Consider the following 21,370-nt stretch of genomic DNA (forward strand, 5'->3'; position numbering starts at 1 on the left):
CGGGTTACTTACGGGACCGCCTGCTGCTACCGAATACCTCTCACCGACCCGTGCGCTCTCACAGAGAGGGACTCCTCAGGGTGCCGTCGGCGCGACAGTGTCGTCTGGCGACACCCAGGGGAAGGGCCTTCTCTGTGGGGGCTCCCGCCCTCTGGAACGAACTCCCCCCAGGACTTCGTCAACTTCCGGACCTCCGAACCTTTCGCCGCGAGCTTAAAACTTACTTATTTATCTGCGCTGGACTGGGTTAGTTTTTTAAGTTATGGGTTTTTAATGGGTTTTATCTCCAAATTTTAATTGTGGCCAATTTAATAAGTTTTTTAATTGTATTTTAATTGTATTTATAGTGTATTGTGTGTTTTTACTTGGCTGTGAACCGCCCTGAGTCCTTCGGGAGAAGGGCGGTATACAAATTTAAATAATAAATAAATAATAAATAAATTTTTTCAGCCGAAGAAAAAATGCTTTTAAAAGTAAAAAAACAAAAGGCTCTGATGATCGCGCGGCTCAGCTGGGCATGGGGTAGGGGGCAGGGATTTTTGCTCCCGGTTCTCCGAACCACCCGCCGCTATCGCTACTGGATCAGGTGATCTGGTCCGAACCGGGAGCATTTCATCCCTCATGTATTCCATCCAGACCTATTTGTTAGCTGAACTGGACTATTTTGGTGGCCCTTCATCCCTGAACAATAGGGTCTGAAGAAGGTCATCCCCAATTATTGCAGATGTCCATAGCAATAAGAGTTATGCAAAGCTGGTTCTTCTTCAGCGAGAAACAAAATATCAAAGCCCAGTAGCAGTTGGGGCAGATCCATGGCAGTCACAAAGCAAAGCTGACATCCTGGGCCTTTCCTGAACTGACAATCTGAGCTTGAATATTTAAATCCCTGAGGAAAATAGATGAAATGTAGCCCAATGCCACATTAGCAGTAGTGGGATTCAACAGGTGTAACAACCGCTTCACTGAGCGCGTGCTTCGTGCGAGCATGCTTGCTTCAGTCGCATGTGTGCCCCAAGTGCGTGGTGCATTTGAAAACAGCTCTAAAACTTACCTTCTACTGCAGGCCTGGTGAGTAAAACAGCTGAGGCGAGCCAATCCACTCTACCGTGCCGATCAGCTGGGCTTCAAACAAAGGAAATATAGGTCAGTATAGCGCAGGGCCGGGCGAGCGAGCCCACCTAGTCGTCGGAGCGAACCAGTTCACTCTCAGCTGATCATCGGAGCTACCGGTTCATCCAAACCAGTTCTAATAGGCCGAATCCCACCCCTGCTGTTATGTGGCCAGGTATAAAGGCGTCCCACCTGAAGAGCATGAATGGAGTAAAAGGGAGAAAAAAGCTCCAGAAACTGAATCTGCTAGAAGTTACCGAGATTCAGCATGGAAACCTATTTCATCTGTTACAAATCTTTTCATGTTGCCTTTCTGATGGGATATGCTCTGAAGAATCAATTACTATTCCCTTCGTGCATGCGGGATAGAATCAAGATCACGTGAAGTGTTAGTGCCACTTTATAATGCCTTGGTAAGGCCACACTTGGAATATTGCATCCAGTTTTGGTCGCCACGATGTAAAAAAGATGTTGAGACTCTAGAAAGAGTGCAGAGAAGAGCAACAAAGATGATTAGGGGACTGGAGGATAAAACATATGAAGAACGATTGCAGGAACTGGATATGTCTAGTTTAACAAAAAGAAGGACTAGGGGAGACATGATAGCTGTGTTCCAATATCTTAGGGGCTGCCACAAAGAAGAGGGAGTCAGGCTGTTCACCAAAGCACCTGAGGGTAGAACAAGAAGCAATGGGTGGAAACTGGTCAAAGAAAGAAGCAACTTAGAACTAAGGAGAAATTTCCTGACAGTTAGAACAATTAATAAGTGGAACGACTTGCCTTCAGAAGTTGTGAATGCTCCAACACTGGAAATTTTTAAGAAAATGTTGGATAACCATCTGACTGAAATGGTGTAGGGTTTCCTGCCTGGGCAGGGGGTTGGACTAGAAGGCCTCCAAGGTCCCTTCCAACTCTGATGTTATGTTATGCTTTGCCTCACCTACAGTTCAGCGTGTATGTGTGGGAGACAGCTGGCAAGAATTGAGACTAACCTGTTGAAGGCCTTGAGTTTCCGGTTGCCTGAAGGAGTGAAAGAACTCAAGGAAGTCCCGGTTGTAAAAGTGGCAGTGCATCCAAACCCTTATAAACTGTGTGCTATTCCAACAGAGGCTTAAACTTAAAACACCATAAAAGCATACAACTAAACACAGAACAATTATTCAGTATGACAAATGTTTCATATACTGTATATACCTATTCATTTAACATTGTGTTTTGCTTCTATTTACTCAATACTGAAACTTCTTCAACCTATTGCTGGGTTCACACAACATATGGATATGTTAACAACCGGTTCTCTGCCCTAATGATTTCCTCCAACAACCAGTTCGCCAAACTGCTCAGAAAGTTAACAACCAGTTCTCCCGAAGTGGTGCGAACTGGCTGAATCCCACCACTGGGTATGTTGGTATGGATCATTTTCAGTTGTGCACATAGATTAAGCAGCTTGTATGGGCAGATCATTTTTAGACAGGTATTTCAAAACACCTACAGCTCTCTTCCTATAATTTGATCCTTGCTTGCCCTTTAACAACTGTGCTACCATGGTTTGATCTGATAACATCCTGCTCGCAAAGGACCAATGCTCATTAGAGCATTAAATGACATGTTGCCATTCTCTTCCCATCGGTGAAATAAAGAGCCAGCAGGACAATGATGGCGATGGGGATATTTCTGTTTGTTTTGCTGCTTGCTCTGCTGAGTCTCTTCTTCTTCAAACAACTCTGGTCCCAAAGACATCTGCCTCCTGGTCCTTTGGCTCTACCTCTCATTGGGACCTTGTGGGCTTACGGGTTTTGGCTTCGTGAAGATTATTTCCGTAAGGTATTTCATTCTAAATAATCAGCAAGTCATATACCAAATAATAATCAATTGTTTGCTTTGTACTATAACTATAAACAAATTTATTAATTTAGTAAAATGGATGAGGAATTTAATTAATTAAGTGCTAATGATGATGCTTGATTATTTACGTACCTCATCAAGCCAGAATATTCAAGCTGAGACCTGCTCACTGACATTTCACAGAGCAAGGTGTGAAAGAAACTTCAAAGGGCAGGATTGACATTTTAGAAGGCAGATTCTAGTTCAATCTTACTAAGAAATGTTTGATAATGGAACGAATTCACAAGAGAGAGGAATTGTTTCCCCTTCCCACTGCTCAAATGAGATTAGAGATTCCTCTTTGCAGATGCTTTGTTTTGTGTTCCTGCAGTGGATAACAGGTGGAACTTGATAGCTTAAATGAACCCTTCTAATTCTGCAGTTCCATAATGATTTCAAAAACTATTTCTGGATCTGTGTTCTGAAGAGTAACAGCTGTCTTAGATAATGATTCATACGGTTGGAGAAGGAAGCAATAAAACAGGTTTGTCTGTACAAATATGGCATATGTGCTTGGTATCTGGTATAGTATGACCTAGAAATTGGCGGTGATACAGTCTAATTGAACCATCTCTCTACTTCTGGCACATTTTCCTGCACCAACACACTTTGCTGTGTAAGATACCTAACTTTTTAATATTCAGAAGTAGTTTTCAGGAAACTTTGTGTAATGGGGAGAATCATTTAGTTGGTGGAATTACAATACTCTAGTAATAGTAATATCTAGTAATAGTAATATATGAATAGTAATAATAGTAAGGGACGCGGTGGCTCAGTGGCTAAGATGCTGAGTTTGTCGATCGAAAGGTCGGCAGTTCAGCGGTTCAAATCCCTAGTGCCGTGTAACGGGATGAGCTCCTATTACCTGTCCCAGCTTCTGCCAACCTAGCAGTTCGAAAGCACGTAAAAAATGCAAGTAGAAAAAATAGGGACCACCTTTGGTGGGAAGGTAACAGCGTTCCATGCTTCTTTGGTATTTAGTCATGCCGGCCACATGACCATGGAGACGTCTTCGGACAGTGCTGGCTCTTCGGCTTTGAAATGGAGATGAGCACCGTGCCCTAGAGCAGGGTCTCCAACCTTGGCAACTTTAAGCCTGGAGGACTTCAACTCCCAGAACCCCCCCAGCCAGCAAAGCTGGCTGGGGAATTCTGGGAGTTGAAGTCCTCCAGGCTTAAAATTGCCAAGATTCAAGACCCCTGCCCTAGAGTCAGGAATGACTAGCACATATGTGCGAGGGGAACCTTTATCTTTACCTTTAGTAATATTCCTCCAATAGTCACTAGCAAAATTAGTCATTGTGTGCTAAGTCCAGTTAAAACGACCCTTTTGTCTAGATAACGAAAGCTACATTCTTCTTTCAGGTTCCACTTTTTCATCAAAAAGTCAGAGGGGAAAGAACCATCCAATTCAAGATGTAGGCTACAAAGCCAAAAAAATACAGGAGCAGAGATTGAAGTTGCTGGTGCTGTAGAACTATTTTGGAATGCTAGAGTAATACACAAACCTCACGATTCTATTCTCAGTGAAGGACCAAAAGGGTTTTCTTTAAACCAATGTATCACCAAGAAACAGTTACACAGAGCAGAACAAATGTGTTTGTGTATGTTGGGGGGAATTTATAAGCTGGAAATGTTGTTTATGACTGTCTTCCACCCGAAACATGTGCATTCTTGGAGAAATGTTTCAGCTGGAGAGAGAAAAAAGCTCATTTTCTTTCTCTCCTTGGTCTGAGAAAAGCCAGTGAACTGTTTACCAGATTAGCGATCTGAAAAGTATTGGCAGAACCCTGCTGCAAACCTCACTATCTGCTTGTAGACTTTCTCGGAGGCTCATTTAACCATGCATTTTTTCTTTAGGCCTAAGAGTGGGATCACCCAGGGGGAACTGAAGAAGCTTCTCAAATGAGAAGCAAAATGTCTTTAAGGAAAAAGAAGGTCCAGTTGCCTTTTGAAAAAGCACCTCAAGGACATCCATAACCTGGATGACTGAGAATCTCCATAGACATATGGGAAAAACCCCTCTTTTCCCCTGAATAGATTTTAAAATTTCATCTCGGGAATAATTTCTGTTGCCATTTCAACAGAGATACCCTTAGAGGAGGTTGAAAAAAAACCACCGCAACAGCAATAAACCAGCTATACAGTATCATTTCCGTATGCAGAATATATTTTTTTATTTGATTCATTCATCAAGTTTATACACAGCCCAGTTCATCTAAGTGAATCTGGGCAGTTTACATAAAAGAGGGGATGTGGTGGCTCAGTGGCTAAGATGCTGAGCATGTCGATCGAAAGGTCGGCAGTTCAGCAGTTCGAATCCCTAGTGCCGCGGAACGGGATGAGCTCCCGTGACTTGTCCCAGCTTCTGCCAACCTAGCAATTCGAAAGCAGGTAAAAAATGCAAGTAGAATAATAGGGAAACATTTCATATTAAATATTTCATATTAAATATTTTTAATATTTCACATTAAAATAATGATATTTTAATAGCATTGTATTAAAAAATACAGTATCATTTCTGTATGCGGAATATATATTTTTATTTGATTTGTTTATCAAGTTTATACCCAGCCCAGTTCGTTCTAATTGAAGCTGGGCAGTATACACACAGCCATATAAAAGAGACATAGATACAAATGTTAAAAACAAGAGTAAAATAAATTTAGAACTTGTTATACTTGCAGCCGATTGTCTCCAGCTTTTCTGTCTTTCCCTGGAACCAGAGAAATGGACTAGTGCCACAATCTCTGCTTCCGATTGAACAAAGTGAAGCACTGAGAACAATGCCGGTTCCAGTGAGTGCAATTGTCCTCTGTTGAAGATGAGGTCTTTCCCAAACAGTGCAATAAGGCTCCTTAAAGTGTGAACGGGTGTGACCAGACTCTCTTTGATTTGGGGTGACTGTTGACTAACAAGGCTCTCCCCCACACTCTCTGCATGAGTCATCAATCACAAGGAAGTTTATTTTAACACCTTACCCAATAGATTAGATTAGATTCACAGAGTTGGAAGGGACCTTGTAGGTCATCTACTAGTCCAACCTCCCCGCCCAAGCAGGAGACTCAACACCATTTCTGACAGATGGCAGTCCAGTCTCTTCTTGAAAGCTTCCAGAGATGAAGCTCCCACAACTTCTGAAGGCAACTTCTGTTCCATGGCTTGATTTTTCTCCCTGTCAGAAAATTTCTCCTTATTTCCAGGTTGAATCTCTCCTTGATCAGTTTCCATCCATTGTTCCTTGTCTGGCCTTCTTTGCTTTGGAAAATAGCCTCTTCTCTCTGTGGCAGCCCCTCCAATATTGGAGCACTTCTATCCTGTCTCCCCTGGTCGTTCTCTTCACTAGACTAGCCAGACCCAGTTCCTGCAACCGTTCATTGTATGTTTATATAGTTTGTATATTTGTATAGTTTGTAATAGTTTGTATAGAGATTGTTTTGTCCTTGTGGCCAATCTTAATTCAGGTCGCAACCCGTCTGATGAAGAATGCTAGATTAAGGCACAACAAAGTCTCTAGACTGTCCCGTCAACATAACAATCACTTGGACAGTTCAGGAGTTGATGGCTGAAGAAAACAAAGGACAAAGAGGTTGAGAAAGCCTTTGAAAAGCAAAATGGGCTGCTTAAAAGATATGAGTCCTAGACAAACTGTTTGTCAGGCCTGGAAGCCATCTTGGGCATTGGCTCTGTAGGCCTGCCAAAATTAGTGCTGTGGGAAACTGGGAGAGGGGATTGTATGGAGCTGGGGATATATATAGTCAAGATAACATTCCTTTCTCAGAGAGTCAAGGCCACTCTACCTTGCACCTGGAGGGGTGTGGCTGGGAAGCATCTCCAGTTGGGGCAGTGCATTGATTGGGCAATGTGATGGACATGCGGGTGCTGAGGCAGAAGAGTTGGACTTTCTTTTGTGTGGGAATAACCTGGAAGCTTTCAGATTCGGGTTTTCCCAGATGTGCCAATATGACATCTCTAATAAAATGGGACTTTCAGGAAGACCTAGCCTTGGAGTCTTCTTTCATTGGAGGTGTTACTTGGAACCCTGACACTGTTTCAGACAATTATTGGCTCACATATCTGTCATTCACAGGAGGAGTTGGCAGTAAGAAGACCATCTCACATTCGAGGCAAAGGAGAATGGAGCGAACAGATAGGAGATAGCGGATTTTAGGAAGAAACAAAGAGAAAGGAACATCCCAGGAATATAAAGGAAATGCATACCGAAGTTTTTGGCAGGAATCTTAGAGAGTGAAAACAACAAACAGACAGTTGCGTAGGGTGAAAGGTCTTAGAATTGAGGATTTAGGGAAGACAGTAGGTGGCATATTAGCTGTAAATAATCTATTTTATATGATCATAACATTTCACAACTTTGATTCACTTGACAGCATGTAAAAGAATATGGAAATATATACTCCATGTGGTCTGGACATTACCTTATAGTAGTGCTATCTGGATTCAAAACTGTGAAAGAAGGAATGATGAGCTTCCTAGAAGAATTCTCTTATCGACCAGATGATGCTTTCATGACAGCTGTAGGGAATAGAAGGGGTAAGTAGAAATAATAAGGAATTATATCTAAATAACCATCGCACTGTTACAATTTGTGGGGATAATATGTATAGAATAGAATTTTTTTATTTTTTTTTATTGGCCAAGTGTGATTGGACACACAAGGAATTTGTCTTGGTGCATATGCTCTCAGTGTACATAAAAGAAAAGATACCTTCATCAAGGTACAACATTTACAACACAATTGATGATCAATATATCAATATAAATCATAAGGATTGCCAGCAACAAGTTATAGTCATACAGTCATAAGTGAAAGAAATAGCATGGGGGGAAGAAAATAAGGGATAATAAACCAAATGATTCACAGTTATGAGATAAGCAAAAGAAATATTGCTATAATCCACTTTACACCACATTATTGTGCATCTCCATTGCGTTCCATCTTGTCTGTTACATTGATAAATTGACTCAGACATTGTGTTTCCTTTTTGTAATTATTTGATGTCTCTTTATGTAATACATAAAACCACATATGATTGGGCTCTGGTTTTTTTTTTAAATGAATATGTAAATATATTTTTTTTGCATGGTGGCACACTGGTTAGAGAGCAGTACTGCGGGCTACTTCTGCTGACTGCTGATTGCCAGCAGTTTGGCAGTTCAAGTCCCACTGACTCAGGGTTGACTCAGCCTTCCATCCTTCCGAGGTGGGTAAAATGAGGACCCAGATTGTTGGAGACAATATGCTGACTCTGTAAAGTAAACTCTGTAAATTGGGCTCAGCTCGTTAATTTGAAGTCATTGTCTTTAATGAACTATTGGCCATTTTTTTCCCTATTACATGCTTTAATAGGTCAGATAAAGACGATCACATTCGGGCTCAGAAATAATAAGCTTCGTCACTTTTAACAAAGCTTTTCTTATAAGTGTTTCTTCATTTATAGATGGCTTCCATAAAAGCAGTTTAAAACATCGTACTTAATTATTGGCAGGAAAAACACAATAGAAATTTGATTAAGGGGTCCTTGTTGCTCCAGGAGCTTAATTGTTTTCCTGCAGACATTTCATGACCCAAACTAAATAACATCAACAACACTGGTCACTTGATTAAATCCAGTGAATAAAAAAGCCATTTGCTTATTTTGCTGGTCAGTTCCAATCTTGTAGAAGGAAGTCGCAGACGGATTCTGAGATCCCTGAGAAGATCCTGTCTCTTGTGCCTATGACATATATTCTTGTACATGAACGTTTACATCATCTGAGAAGGTCTTGATGTCCATTGTATAAGATGGAGGCTGGCAAGCAATGCATCTGTGGTCACCATACCACATGCGTGTCCCGGTGTCCATGTGACTCCCAAAAGGAATAAATATTTTTGTAAAAAAAAAAAAAAATTAACATAGCCAGAATCATACAAAATGGCAACATGTCATAAAGGTTTGGTATTCCCATCTGAAATCCAAAGAGATATTTGGCAAAAACTGGGTTTTTTAAAAAAAAACATGAATGTAGTCAGGAATCATTTATCATTGTCTGCTGATGCCTTTAGGAATCATTTTCTCCAATGGTCACATCTGGAAACAGCAGCGACACTTTGGCGTCACTTCTCTGCGGAAGCTGGGCCTGGGGAAGAAAAGCATTGAGCATCAGATAGAAGACGTAGCTCAGACACTGGTGGAGATGTTTAGACAAACAGAAGGTCTGTAATTTGGGGTAATGGCTCTAGTCTGCATCTGCCAAAATCTTTTCTATTCTGAGTATTTTAAAGAAAAAGATTATTATTATTTTTTTAGTTTTGAAACAACTGACAGAGTTCCCAATTTCCTTCCTTCCTTCCTTCCTTCCTTCCTTCCTTCCTTCCTTCCTTCCTTCCTTCCCTCCCTCCTTCCCTCCCTCCCTCCCTCTCTTCTCCTGTTCTTTAATAATTCATTATGAAATATCTTCGCTTAAATATCTTTGTTTGCAGGGCAGCCTTTTGACCCTTCATGTGCAGTAGCAAATGCAGTTTCTAATGTCATATGTGCTTTGAGTTTTGGACATCAGTTTGCTCCTGAAGATGAGAACTTCCAGAAGTTAATTAAATCCCTTGACGTTATTGTGAAATTCTCTGGTTGCTTTTTTCATGTGGTGAGTCATGTTTTCTAATTAAAGCTCCCCCCAAAACTATTTTTCCAATAGTTTTTTTTGTTGTTACTTGCGAAGTCGTGTCCCACCCATCGCGACCCCATGGACAACATTCCTCCAGGCCTTCCTGTCCTCTACCATCCTCTTGAGTCCATTGAAGCTCACGCCTACTGCTTTGGTCACTCCATCCAGCCACCTCATTCTCTGTCGTCCCATTCTTCTTTTGCCCTCAATCTTTCCCGGCGTTAGTTTCCAATAGTATTTTCATGTAATTATGAATGTAAGGCTTGGAAATAATCAGTTGTACTTCTCACACAGTAAGCATCTGCACCCTTGAGTCAGACTCAACTTTTGCCTGAGAAGACCCTCAACAAGCCTTTGCAGTTTTCTTATCAAAATTTCAGAAATGGATTCCCTTTGCCTACTTTGTAGAGCTGAGAGACAGGGACCAGTCCAGGGTCATCCAGTTGATTTAGTGCTTGAGTGGGGACTAGAACTCAAAGAGTATCTAGTTTCTAGGCTGGTGCATTAACCACTAAACCAAAGTGGTTCTCCCCAATTATTTCAGTATCACCACCAGATGGCCCTCCATCTATCCATCCCATGTTTAAGCCACTCAAGCAAAAGATGATTCAACACTGTTTTTTCATGTGGTGAGTCATGTTTTATATTAAAGCTCTCCAAAAACCTACCGTCTTTTTCAGAGTATAAGACGCACCGGAGTATAAGATGCAGCTTAGATTTTGGAGAGGAAAATAGGAAAAAAAAATCTGCCTACCAGGTAGTCATCTGGCTAGCTAGCATCCTTAGTCTGGTCAGCTTCAGCACATTAGTTTGCTGTTTTTTAATCCCCTGCTTGGGGATAAAAACAGCTTCTAAAGCACAGCTGATCTTTGGAGAGAGAAGCAATGAGAAAAGCAGACAAAATACAGAGATCGCTTCACTCGCTAGCGCCTCGTTAGGGCTGAAAAAACTTCGCAGCTGAGAGTCGGAGGGAGCAGGCAAAGCAGGGAAGATCACTTCACTGAATAAAAGCTTAGCACGGAGATCACTTCACTCGCTAGCGCCACTTTAGGGCTGAAAAAAAGCTTCACAGCTGAGAGTTGGGCTGAAAAAAGCTTCACAGCTGAGAGTTGGGCTGAAAAAAAGCTTCACAGCTGAGAGTTGGAGGGAGCAGGCAAAGCAGGGAAGATCACTTCACTGAATAAAGCAGGAGATCGATTCACTCACTAGCACCTCGTTAGGGCTAAAAAAAGTTTCCGAAAAGCTACAGTCGGAATATAAAACACAACCAAATTTTCAGCCTCTTTTAGGAGGGAAAAAAGTGTCTTATGCTCTGAAAAATACAGTATGTTTCCCTCAGTAATTTCATGGAATTATGAATGTAATGTGGGGGGAGCCTTGGAAACCATTTATTGCACTATTATCCCCAGTAGGTGTATCTGTCCTTGAATCAGTCTTGACTCAAGGTGAAAAGACTGGATGAGTCTTTGCAGTTTTCTTGTCAAGAGTTTGCCATCGCCCACTTCCCAGGGCTGAGAGACAAGAACTCTTCCAGTGTCATACAGTTGAGTTAGCGCTCGAGTTGGGACTAGAACTCAGACTATCTAGTTTCTAGGCTGGTGCATTAACAACAACACCAAAGTGGTTCTCCCCATGAAAGAATCCCTCATTTCAGTGATGACCAGCAGATGGCCATCCATGATCCCTTGTTTACATTTATTTTTATTTTATTTATTAGTTTGTCAAACATGTGCAAGATAGCAGGTATAAATATGAACATGGAAGGGGCGTCTGTAAGGGGCGTGCATAAGAGCACTAGTGTGCCTACCATCCCTGTCCTAATGTTCCCTTTAATTGTATTCATTTTATGTATTCAATTCATGCTTATACTTATATATATTATTTAATATATAGTAAAGGTAAAGGTTCCCCTCGCACATACGTGCTAGTCGTTACTGACTCTAGGGGGCGGTGCTCATCTCCGTTTCAAAGCGGAAGAGCCAGCGCTGTCCGAAGACGTCTCCGTGGTCATGTGGCCGGCATGACTCAACGCCAAAGGCGCACGGAACTCTGTTCCCTTCCCACCAAAGGTGGTCCCTATTTTTTCTACTTGAATTTTTATGTGCTTTCAAAACTGCTAGGTTGGCAGCAGCTGGGACAAGTAATGGGAGCTCACCCCGTTACATGGCAGCACTAGGGATTCGAACCGCTGAGCTGCTGACCTTTCGATTGACAAGCTCAGGTGTGCCCCTGAGCCACCGCATCCCTATTAAATATATACTTGACAAAATAAATAAATATAAATAAATAAATAAATAAAGATGATTAGGGGACTGGAGGCTAAAACATATAAAGAAAGGTTGCAGGAACAGAAGCTGCCAAAAAGAAGAGGTGGTTAATCTATTTCCCGAAGTACCTGAAGAAATTGCAATATGCAATGGATGGAAACTAATCAGACAGAGACCTAGAACTAAAGAGAAATTTCCTGACGGTGAGAACAATTAATCAGTGGAATGGCTTGCCTCCAGAAGCTGAGGTTTTTAAGAAAAGATGGGACAGGCATTTGTCAGAGGGTCTCTGGCTTCAGCAGGGGGCTGGACTAGAAGACCTCCAGGGTACCTTCCAACCCTGTTATTCTGTTATTAAAATTAATACACTGAAAATCTGACCTATGTAGTTAATTCATTATTTAGCCTGGCATTTGAATCTAGTTGGTCTAAGTTATTAAATCATGGCTCAGTTAGCCATAGGTATTTAGAAAGGCTCCTGGAGAGAATTTTATAATAGCTTTATTATAAATTATCTGCCTCTAACCTTGTTTTCTACAAGAATTTGGAAATTTCAAGCTTTTCTGGAGAGCTTTTGAGGCCTGATACCAGTGGTGAAATTTGAACCGGTTTACTACTGGTTCACTGGCTGCGAATGTGCGCTGCATGTGTGCATACGCAGTGCGCATCACACACCAAATGTGAGATGTGCACACATGCAGTGCACACCAAAAGGAGGCGTGGTGTAAGAAGAACAGTGCGGTGATCAGCAGTGGCGCGCGATCTTTTTTTTACCTTTTAAAAGCATTTTTTTACAACCTATTCAGGCAGCTCAGCTGTGATTGTCAGAACTTTTTTTTAACCTTTTAAAAGCATTTTTTTAGAATCTATTCAACCAAATAGGTTGTAAAAAAAATGCTTTTAAAAGTAAAAAAAAAGGCTCTGATGATCGCGCAGCTCAGCTGTGATCACCAGAGCCTCTTTTTTTTAACTTTTAAAAGCATTTTTTTAAAAGAAGGGGCAAGCAAGCGACCGGGCAACCGGGCAACCGGGCAACCGCTGCCATTGTTACCGGATCAGCTGATCCGGTCCGAACCGGGAGCATTTCACCCCTGCCTGACACCATGTATTGTTTGCCATGTTTTAATGTGCTTGCAATGTTTTTCTTTGGTTATTAAGTGTTGTCTATTACTGCGAACTGTTGAGAGTCTTTTCTAATTGTGATGGGAAATAAATAAATACATTTTTTTCCCAATTTCCGTTTCTATTAGATGCTTTTTGTGTTCCCACGATTAATGAGCTACCTTCCCGGCCCTCACAAAGAGGCCTCTGCTTCGGTAGAAGTGATCACTTCCTTTGCAAAGCAGGAAATAGAGAAACACAAGGAATACAGTTCTCTCCATGAGCCGCAAGATTTCATTGATTACTATCTTCTACAGATGGAGAAGGTATGGGTTTACTGTGGTTCAATACATGGGCAAGGAATTATTACTTTCCTCGCTATAAGGAAACCGGAGGATCTACTGAAATTGTCTTTATTGGATTTTTTTTTTCTTTTTCATCTCGCTTCTCTTCTGAATTTAATCCATGTTAATTCAGATTGCTTCCAAATAAGAGCTATATCGTACCTTTGCAATCTTGAACCCTCCTTAGACAAGGGAGTGTAGGAAGTTAGCACCCACCCTCAGAGGTGAAATCTACTTACCTTTCTTACCGGTTTGGAAGTGCATTTCTGCGCATGCGCAAAACCTTCTGCGCATGCGCAGAAGGTAAAAAACACATTACTTCCTGGAGGTGATAACCGGAATGGCGGTTGATACCCCCAGACTTATGGTTATGGGGGATTTCAATCTGCCATCAGTTGGTGAATCATCAACGGCAGCTCGGGAGTTCATGGCTTCCATGACAGCCTTGGACCTGACCCAGTTAGTGGAGGGTCCCACTCACATCGGGGGAAACACACTGGATCTGGTTTTTGTCTCTGGGCAGTGGTTGACTGATCTAGAATTAGGGGATTTAATCATCAAACCCCTATCACGGTCGGATCATTCGCTCCTTCGACTTGACTTTCGAACTGCCAACTCCCGCCGCAGGGAGACAGGGCTGACCCATTGGTTCCATCCCAGGCACCTGATGAACCTGGAGAGGTTCCTGACGGAGCTTGGGCCATTTCCTGAGGATCTAGCTCACGGCTCGTCTGAAGAACTAGTGGCCGCCTGGGAAAGGACGGTGGCTGGGGCTTTGGATCATGTCGTGCCTTTGCGGCTTCTGACCCGGCGCCAGTCTCGACCGGCTCCTTGGTATTCTGAGGAGCTGAGAGAGATGAAGCGCCAGAAAAGATGCCTAGAGAGTGGTTGGAGAGCCAGCCGTTCTGAATCTGATCGAACACTAGTAAGGTCTCATATTCAGACCTATCTAGTGGCGATAAAAACAGCAAAACGGGAGTATTTTTCTGCTCTTATCGCATCGGCAGATAATCGTCCAGCCGCCCTGTTTAGGGTGACCCGCTCCCTCCTTTTGCAGGGAGCACGGGATGACCCCTTGCAAGGGCGTGCTGAGGACTTTGGACAATATCTGCATGATAAAATCGCTCAGATCTGGGATGGTCTAGACGCGGATTGGGCAGATGCGGGCAGGATGACGGAGGTAGATCTTGGTGATGTTATTTGGGAAGAGTTTGATGCTGTGGCTCCCGAGGACATGGACAGGATACTGGTGAGGCTGAAGCAACCACATGTGTATTGGACCCGTGTCCCTCCTGGCTGGTACTGGCCACCCGGGAGGTTACGCGAGGCTGGCTCCAGGGAATTGTCAACGTGTCTTTGATGGAGGGTGTCTTCCCCACTGCCTTAAAAGAGGCGGTGGTGAGGCCCCTCCTCAAGAAGCCCTCCCTGGACCCAGCTGCTTTAGAGAATTATTGTCCTGTCTCCAACCTTCGTTTTGTGGCGAAGGTTGTTGAGAGTGTGGTGGTTCAACAGCTCCCCCAGCACCTGGATGAAACTGTCTATCTGGACCCGTTCCAGTTCGGCATTGGTCGCGTTGGTAGATGATCTCTGGAGGGCTCGGGACAGGGGTTGTTCCTCTGCCCTGGTCCTATTAGATCTTTCAGCGGCTTTTGATACCATCGACCATGGTATCTTGCTGCGAAGGCTGGAGGGGCTGGGAGTGGGAGGCACCGTCTTTCAGTGGTTCTCCTCCTACCTTTCTGACCAGTCGCAGATGGTGTTGACAGGGGGGGGCAGAGTTCAATCGCGAGGCGCCTCATATGTGGGGTGCCTCAGGGGTCAGTTCTCTCACCTCTCCTGTTTAACATCTACATGAAACCGCTAGGTGAGATCATCCGTGGTTTTGGGGTGTGATGTCATCTGTACGCTGATGATACATAGCTGTACATTTCCACCCCTAACCACCCCAACGAAGCCATTGAAGTGATGTCTCGGTGTCTGGAGACCCTACGGGTCTGGAAACAGGCTTCGACTCAACCCTTCCAAGACCGAGTGGCTGTGGATGCCGGCATCCCGTTACAGTCAGCTGACTCCTTCGCTGACTGTAGGGGGCGAGGCATTGGCCCCCGTGGAAAGGGTTCACAATATAGGCGTCCTCCTGGATGTACGGCTGTCTTTAGAAGATCATATGACGGCCGTCACCAGGGGAGCTTTCTATCAGGTTCGCCTGATACGCCAGTTGCGTCCCTTCCTAGACTGGGATTCCCTATGCATGGTCACTCATGCCCTCGTCACTTCCCGCCTAGACTACTGCAACGCTCTCTACATGGGGCTCCCCTTGAAGAGCACTCAGACGCTCCAACTGGTCTAGAATGAGGCTGCGTGGGTAGTAGAGGGAGCAACTTGAGGCTCCCATGTAACACCTCTCCTGCGCAAGCTGCACTGGTTGCCGGTGGTCTTCCGGGTGCAATTCAAGGTATTGGTTACCATCTTTAAAGCGCTCCATGGCATAGGACCAGGTTACTTACGAGACCACCTGCTGCTTCCAAATGCCTCCCATCGACCAGTGCGCTCCCATAGGGAGGGCCTCCTCCGGGTGCCGTCAGCCAGACAATGTTGACTGACGACCCCCAGGGGGAGGGCCTTCTCTGTGGGGGCTTCTGCCCTCTGGAACGAGCTACCTCCAGGGTTACCTCAACTCCCTGACCTCTGGACCTTTCGACGCGAGCTAAAGACTTTCTTGTTTCATTGCGCAGGGCTGGCCTAATAGTTTTTAATGGGGGCTTTTAATTGAGTTTTAGTTTTTATTGAATTTTAGTTGTTAGCCAAATTGAATGAGTCTTTTAATAATGTTTTTAATTTTTATATTTTTGTTTTATTTGGCTGTAAACCACCCTGAGTCCTTTGGGAGAAGGGCACTATATAAATCAAAATAATAAATAAATAATAAATAAATAAAACCAGGATGTAATGACACCCGGGCAGGTGGGCGGAGCTTTGCTCCGCAATCACTACCAGATCGCCGAACCAGCGGCCACAATAACTACCGGATTCAGTCCGAATTGGGAGCATTTTACCCCGCCTATCCCTCTCCTAGGAAAATGGAATATTTCCAAAAATATTAAAAGGGCAGAATATTTCCCCTAAAAGGGAGGCAGAAACTCAGCCCCCCCCCCCCCACACACACACACTTTTTGTCAATGGGCCATTAAGGCCTGGGCCAGTTTATTATTATTCCACATAACAAAGATCTACCTCCTTCAGGCAGAGCCCTAGTAGGAATTGCCCAAAGCCCTTTCATTACATCATCACCCGGCAAGAGTCAACCAAGCTCAAAAGACAACCTACAAAGTTACCCCTGCATGGCCCCATGGGCATCTGACTACCAATCAGAATACAAGCTCAAATTCAAAGCTGAACAGCGGAGATATATATATATATATATATCCCTCTCTTTCTCTCTCTCCCTCTCTCTCTCTCCCTCCCTCCCTCTCTCCCTCTCCCTCCCTCCCTCTCTCTCTCTCTCTCTCCCATGTGCTTTTTGCCCAGTACCGCAAACCATGTGGTTCTACCCACCATTAAAAACCATATTTCCAACCAGCCACCATGTTTCCAGTGTCTTTCTCCCCACTTGGAACTGAACCTAGATGGACATTTCTTTCAACAGGAAATTCTTTGTGGGGAAAGTTAGAATTATTTTCATTTGTCTCATGTTTGCCTATTATCTCTTCCCCCTTTTTTTCCCTAAAGAAATTCCATTATGGAGGAAAAGAATTAACAGGGTTTTTTAAAATTAATTCATACCTAAATGAGTACTTTCCCCGAAATGTTCGGTAAAAGACAGATGCTGTTAACAATATTGAATTTAGTACAAGGGTACGACAGGCCAGAACACACAGCTGTAGTTGATTAGAATAGAATAGAATAGAATAGAATAGAATAGAATAGAATAGAATAGAATAGAATAGAATTTTTTTATTGCCAAGTGTGATTGGACACACAAGTAATTTGTCTTGGTGCATATGCTCTCAGTGTACATAAAAGAAAAGATACCTTCCTCAAGGTACAACATTTGCAACACAGATGATGGTCAATATATCAATATAAATCATAAGGTTTACCAGTAACAAGGTGACAGTCATACAGTCATAAGTGGAAAGAGATTGGTGATGGGAACGATGAGACGATTAATAGTAGTGCAGATTTAATCAATAGTTGGACAGTGTTGAGGGAATTATTTGTTTAGCAGAGTGATGGCCTTCGGGGAAAAACTGTTCTTGTGTCTAGTTGTTCTGGTGTGCAGTGCTCTGTAGCATCGTTTTGAGGGTAGGAGTTGAAACAGTTTATGTCCAGGATATGAGGGATCTGTAAATATTTTCACGGCCCTCTTCTTGATTTGTGCAGTATAGTTAGTTAGTCTCCATGAACCACAAGATTTCCTGGGTCACTGTCTTCTTCAGATGGAGAAGGGATGGATTTATTGTAGTTTAATACATAAATAATTAGAATAAATAAATAAATAAATAAATAAATAAATAAATAAATAAATAAATAAATAAATAAATAAATAAATATTGTCAGGGTTCCAAGTAACACCCCAATGAAAGAAGACTCCGAGGCTTGAAGTTCCTCAAAGTTCCATTTCATTAGAGATGTCATATTGGCACATCTGGGAAAACCCGAATCTGAAAACGTCCAGGTTTTCCCCACCCTAAGAAAAGTCCAAGTCCCTGCCCAGCATCCACACATCCATCCCATGGCCATCTGAACCACCGAGATTCCTCCCAGTTCCCACCCTCCAGGTGCGGGGCAAGATGTCCTTGACTCCCTGAGAAAGGAATGTTATGATGACTATATATTACTCATGCTCCATACAATCCCTCCTCCCAGTTTCCCCACAGTAGTAAGCGTGGCAGGCCTGAAGGCCCAATGCAAAAGGTGGCTTTCAGGCCTGACAAATAGTTTAGCTATAACTAAACAAGAGGAGGTATTGGAGCTTCCTTCTTTGGAGGTATTTTTTTAAAAAATCAATTCCCATTCTGAATTTAGCCAGTGATAAATTCCGGTTGCTTCTAAATAAGAGCTATAATTCAACTTTGCAACATTAGACAAGAAATAATCAAGGAAAGAAGCAACCTGGAATTAAGGAGAAACTTCCTAACAGTGAGAACAATTAACCAGTGGAACAGAAGTGGGCCTCTGTGGCTCAGACTGGTAAGACAGTCTGTTATTAACAGCACAGTCACTTATCTGAAATAGTATAGGTTCTCCTGCTTCAGCAGGGGGCTGGGCTAGAAGACCTCTAAGGCCCCTTCCAGCTCTATTCTATTCTAATTCTAAACTCTAGTTAGACACGGGGCGTTCTTTGTGGGGGAGGTTAGAAATGTTTCCCCTTGTCATCCTGTCTTCTTCCTGTCTATCAAACTCAGGGCCTGAAGGCCGGATTTGGCCCATGGGGTGCTTATATCTGGTCCACGGGGCCACCCTGGAAGCAGTGAAGGACTGGCCTGCAGTGTGCCTCTGCCAACAAAAACGGAGCCCAGGATGGACACATGCAGCCCTGCTGACCTTCCTTTTCTCTGGCAGAGAGTTGCAGCCGAAAACGGAGCCTGCGAGGGCCACATGCGGCCCTCCCGAGCTCCGTTTTTGTTGACAGACGGTTGGAGGAGGCCGTTGCAGCTGAAAATGGAGCCTGCGAGGGCTGTGAACCAGCGGTGGGTTGCCCCCGGTTCGCACCGGTTCTATAGAACTGATAGTAAAACCAGGGGGAGGCTCTGCCCACTGACCCGAACATCTTCAAAAGTAATCTGTGCATGCACACGGGCATGATGCAAACCAGTAGTAAATGTAAGTAAAGGTATGTAGAACCCACCCTGCTGTACACGGCCCTCCCAAGCTCTGTTTTCACTGGCAGAGGGCTGCAGGAGGCCGTCACAGCCGAAAACGGAGCTCGGGAGCCTGTTTTCTCTAGCAGAGCACTCGGGCCACCCCAGGTGCCCCCAGCATGAGTGATGTCAAACTAGCCATGCCCACCCTGGCCACACCCAACCGGACTACACGGTTTGACATCCATGGGAGAGAGAGAGATTTATACCCTCTCTTGGGCCCTGCCCTGGAGCTTCCTGATCCTGTGAAAGAAATGTATTCTGATTGATTGTCAGACTCCCATGGGGCCATGCAGGAGTAACTTTGTAGGTTGTCTTGAGCCCCAAGCTTGGTTGAGCCTTGCTGGGTGATGCAATCTCCCCAGGTGCCATGTGGTGCATTCTATTGCTAGATGGGCAGAGGGCTAATCCTACCATGTCCTGAGGGCCATGTCTTTATCCCATCACCCTGGAGCTGAAGGGGTCGGGGGAGAGAGCTGCTTTGTCTTTAAAACATGTTTCTCCTTTTCTCACCCAGGGAAATATAATATTCTGCCTTTTTAATATTTCCTAAAATATTTCATTCCTCTAGGAGGGGTGTGGGTGTTAACTTTTTCAATATTTTCACAGCCCTCTTTCTGTCTTGTGCAGTATACAGGTCCTCAAGATAGTATCTTACTGTGAATCTACCACTTTAATTATTGATCTCCTGCATTGACCGGTGGCACACAAACAAAAGCAATTACAAAAAAGCTGCATAGAATTCATTGTAATTTTCATTTTCTATTTTAAACAGAGCAGAAAAGACCCCAACTCTACCTACAATGAAAAGAACCTAGTTCAGTGTATTTTTGATTTTTTTGGTGCTGGAATCGACACAACCTTCGGTACTCTGATGTGGGCATTGCTTCTCTTGACCAATCGTCCCAACACCCAAGGTGAGACAGGCATGGCTAACGGAACGAGAGTCACTCTCAGGTTTTAAAATACTCAGAAATTATTTGAAATCTATTCTTCGTAATAATTTTCCTATGTAGATTCTTGATTCTATAAGCAGGAGAATGAACTTAGCAGGACTAAAGGAAAGCAAAGAATGTACATACAGAAATCCTGCCATATGCTAAATACATAAGCAGAGAGCCTCCTTTGAATCCTCAAGAAAATATTCAGTGAGGAACTAAAAACTGGAAATCAGTACAAATCTGAAACATTTAACAATTTCAATGTAGACATCTCCCATGGTTTTCAGATTTCTTATTTGTTTCAGGCCTAAATTTAAATTGCCTGAACATAGAAATCAAAATGGCGGGCGCGAGCAGATACACGATGCAAGCTTCCCTGCCACGAAGAGAAGAGATGGAATAATTCAGGGGTGAAATGCTACCGGTTTGCACCGGTTTGGGAGAACCGGTAGTGATAAAAACAGCTACCAGTTTGGGTGAATCGGTAATTTAAAAAAGCTACCGTTTTGTTTGAACTGGTATTTCTGATGATCAGCTGTGCCGCGCAGTTTATATTCGCTTTCTAACGAAGCTAAATTGTGCGGCACAACTGTTCCCTCCTCGCTGTTCTACTTATCTTCCAAAGTCTCCTTTTTCCTCATGATGTGCACATTTGGCACGCAAAGCACATGCGCATGCACAAGCGCATGTTTGGTGCGCACCACACATGTGTGGGCAGTGAACCAGTGACAATCTGCGGAGGATTTCACCACTGGGATTATTGTGTATGTGTGTGGGGGGTAGAATTCTTGCCACTCACAGCACCAAATGAACCCCCCCCCCAATCTTCTCCTTAACCCTACCTTCTTCCTGCTCTGTTACTGCCTGGCCTGCTACTTGACTGGAGACTTGGAAGTTGAAGAGACTGAGCTGGGATGGCATGGTGAAGGCAGGATTAGGCCAGAATTCGGAGCCAGCTGAGGCTTGCATTTTTTTTTTACCTTGCCAACCAGTGCAGAATCCTGGGTACAGATTTGGGGTGGAGAGGGCACAGCCAGCCTACAGTGGTTCTCTGTAGCATTGAGGGACATGACCAGGACAAGAGACTGAGGGGAGGTGGAGATCTTGCCATGAGTCTGACCCACTGCCAATCTGAAGGAGTTGCATGATTGGAGGCCATGGCAGAGAGTGTATACTCAGGGTGGAAGGCTACTGGAA

At 43.6% G+C, this 21,370-nt stretch overlaps 1 protein-coding gene and 1 long non-coding RNA gene across 8 annotated transcripts in view; one reads left to right on the top strand and one right to left on the bottom strand.

The window, feature by feature from the left end:
• The first annotated feature begins 1,549 nt into the window (after positions 1–1,549).
• The window catches only part of LOC131200525 (cytochrome P450 2J2-like), a 28,767-nt gene continuing 8,946 nt past the window's right edge, over positions 1,550–21,370 (top strand). Inside the window, exons 1-6 of one of the 6 annotated variants that reach the window (XM_058187392.1) lie at positions 1,552–2,934; positions 7,382–7,544; positions 9,058–9,207; positions 9,475–9,635; positions 13,174–13,350; positions 20,008–20,149. In XM_058187392.1, coding sequence (XP_058043375.1) covers positions 2,764–2,934; positions 7,382–7,544; positions 9,058–9,207; positions 9,475–9,635; positions 13,174–13,350; positions 20,008–20,149 — 964 coding nt within the window. In that variant the 5' untranslated portion in view covers positions 1,552–2,763. Of the gene's footprint in view, positions 2,935–2,959; positions 3,611–6,240; positions 6,373–6,551; positions 7,262–7,381; positions 7,545–9,057; positions 9,208–9,474; positions 9,636–13,173; positions 13,351–20,007; positions 20,150–21,370 lie in introns of those variants that run through there. The other 5 variants (XM_058187396.1, XM_058187397.1, XM_058187395.1 and 2 more) reach the window with 5 other exon arrangements.
• The window catches only part of LOC131200530 (uncharacterized), a 64,593-nt gene continuing 49,646 nt past the window's right edge, over positions 6,424–21,370 (bottom strand). Inside the window, exons 3-4 of one of the 2 annotated variants that reach the window (XR_009155645.1) lie at positions 7,430–7,526; positions 6,424–6,558 (exon numbers count right to left, since the gene is read on the bottom strand). This is a non-coding gene — a long non-coding RNA (uncharacterized LOC131200530). Of the gene's footprint in view, positions 6,559–7,429; positions 9,132–21,370 lie in introns of both variants that reach the window. The other variant, XR_009155644.1, reaches the window with a different exon arrangement.

The sequence above is a fragment of the Ahaetulla prasina genome, chromosome 6 (assembly GCF_028640845.1).
Source record: "Ahaetulla prasina isolate Xishuangbanna chromosome 6, ASM2864084v1, whole genome shotgun sequence".
In the NCBI taxonomy this organism is placed as follows: Eukaryota; Metazoa; Chordata; class Lepidosauria; order Squamata; family Colubridae; genus Ahaetulla; species Ahaetulla prasina.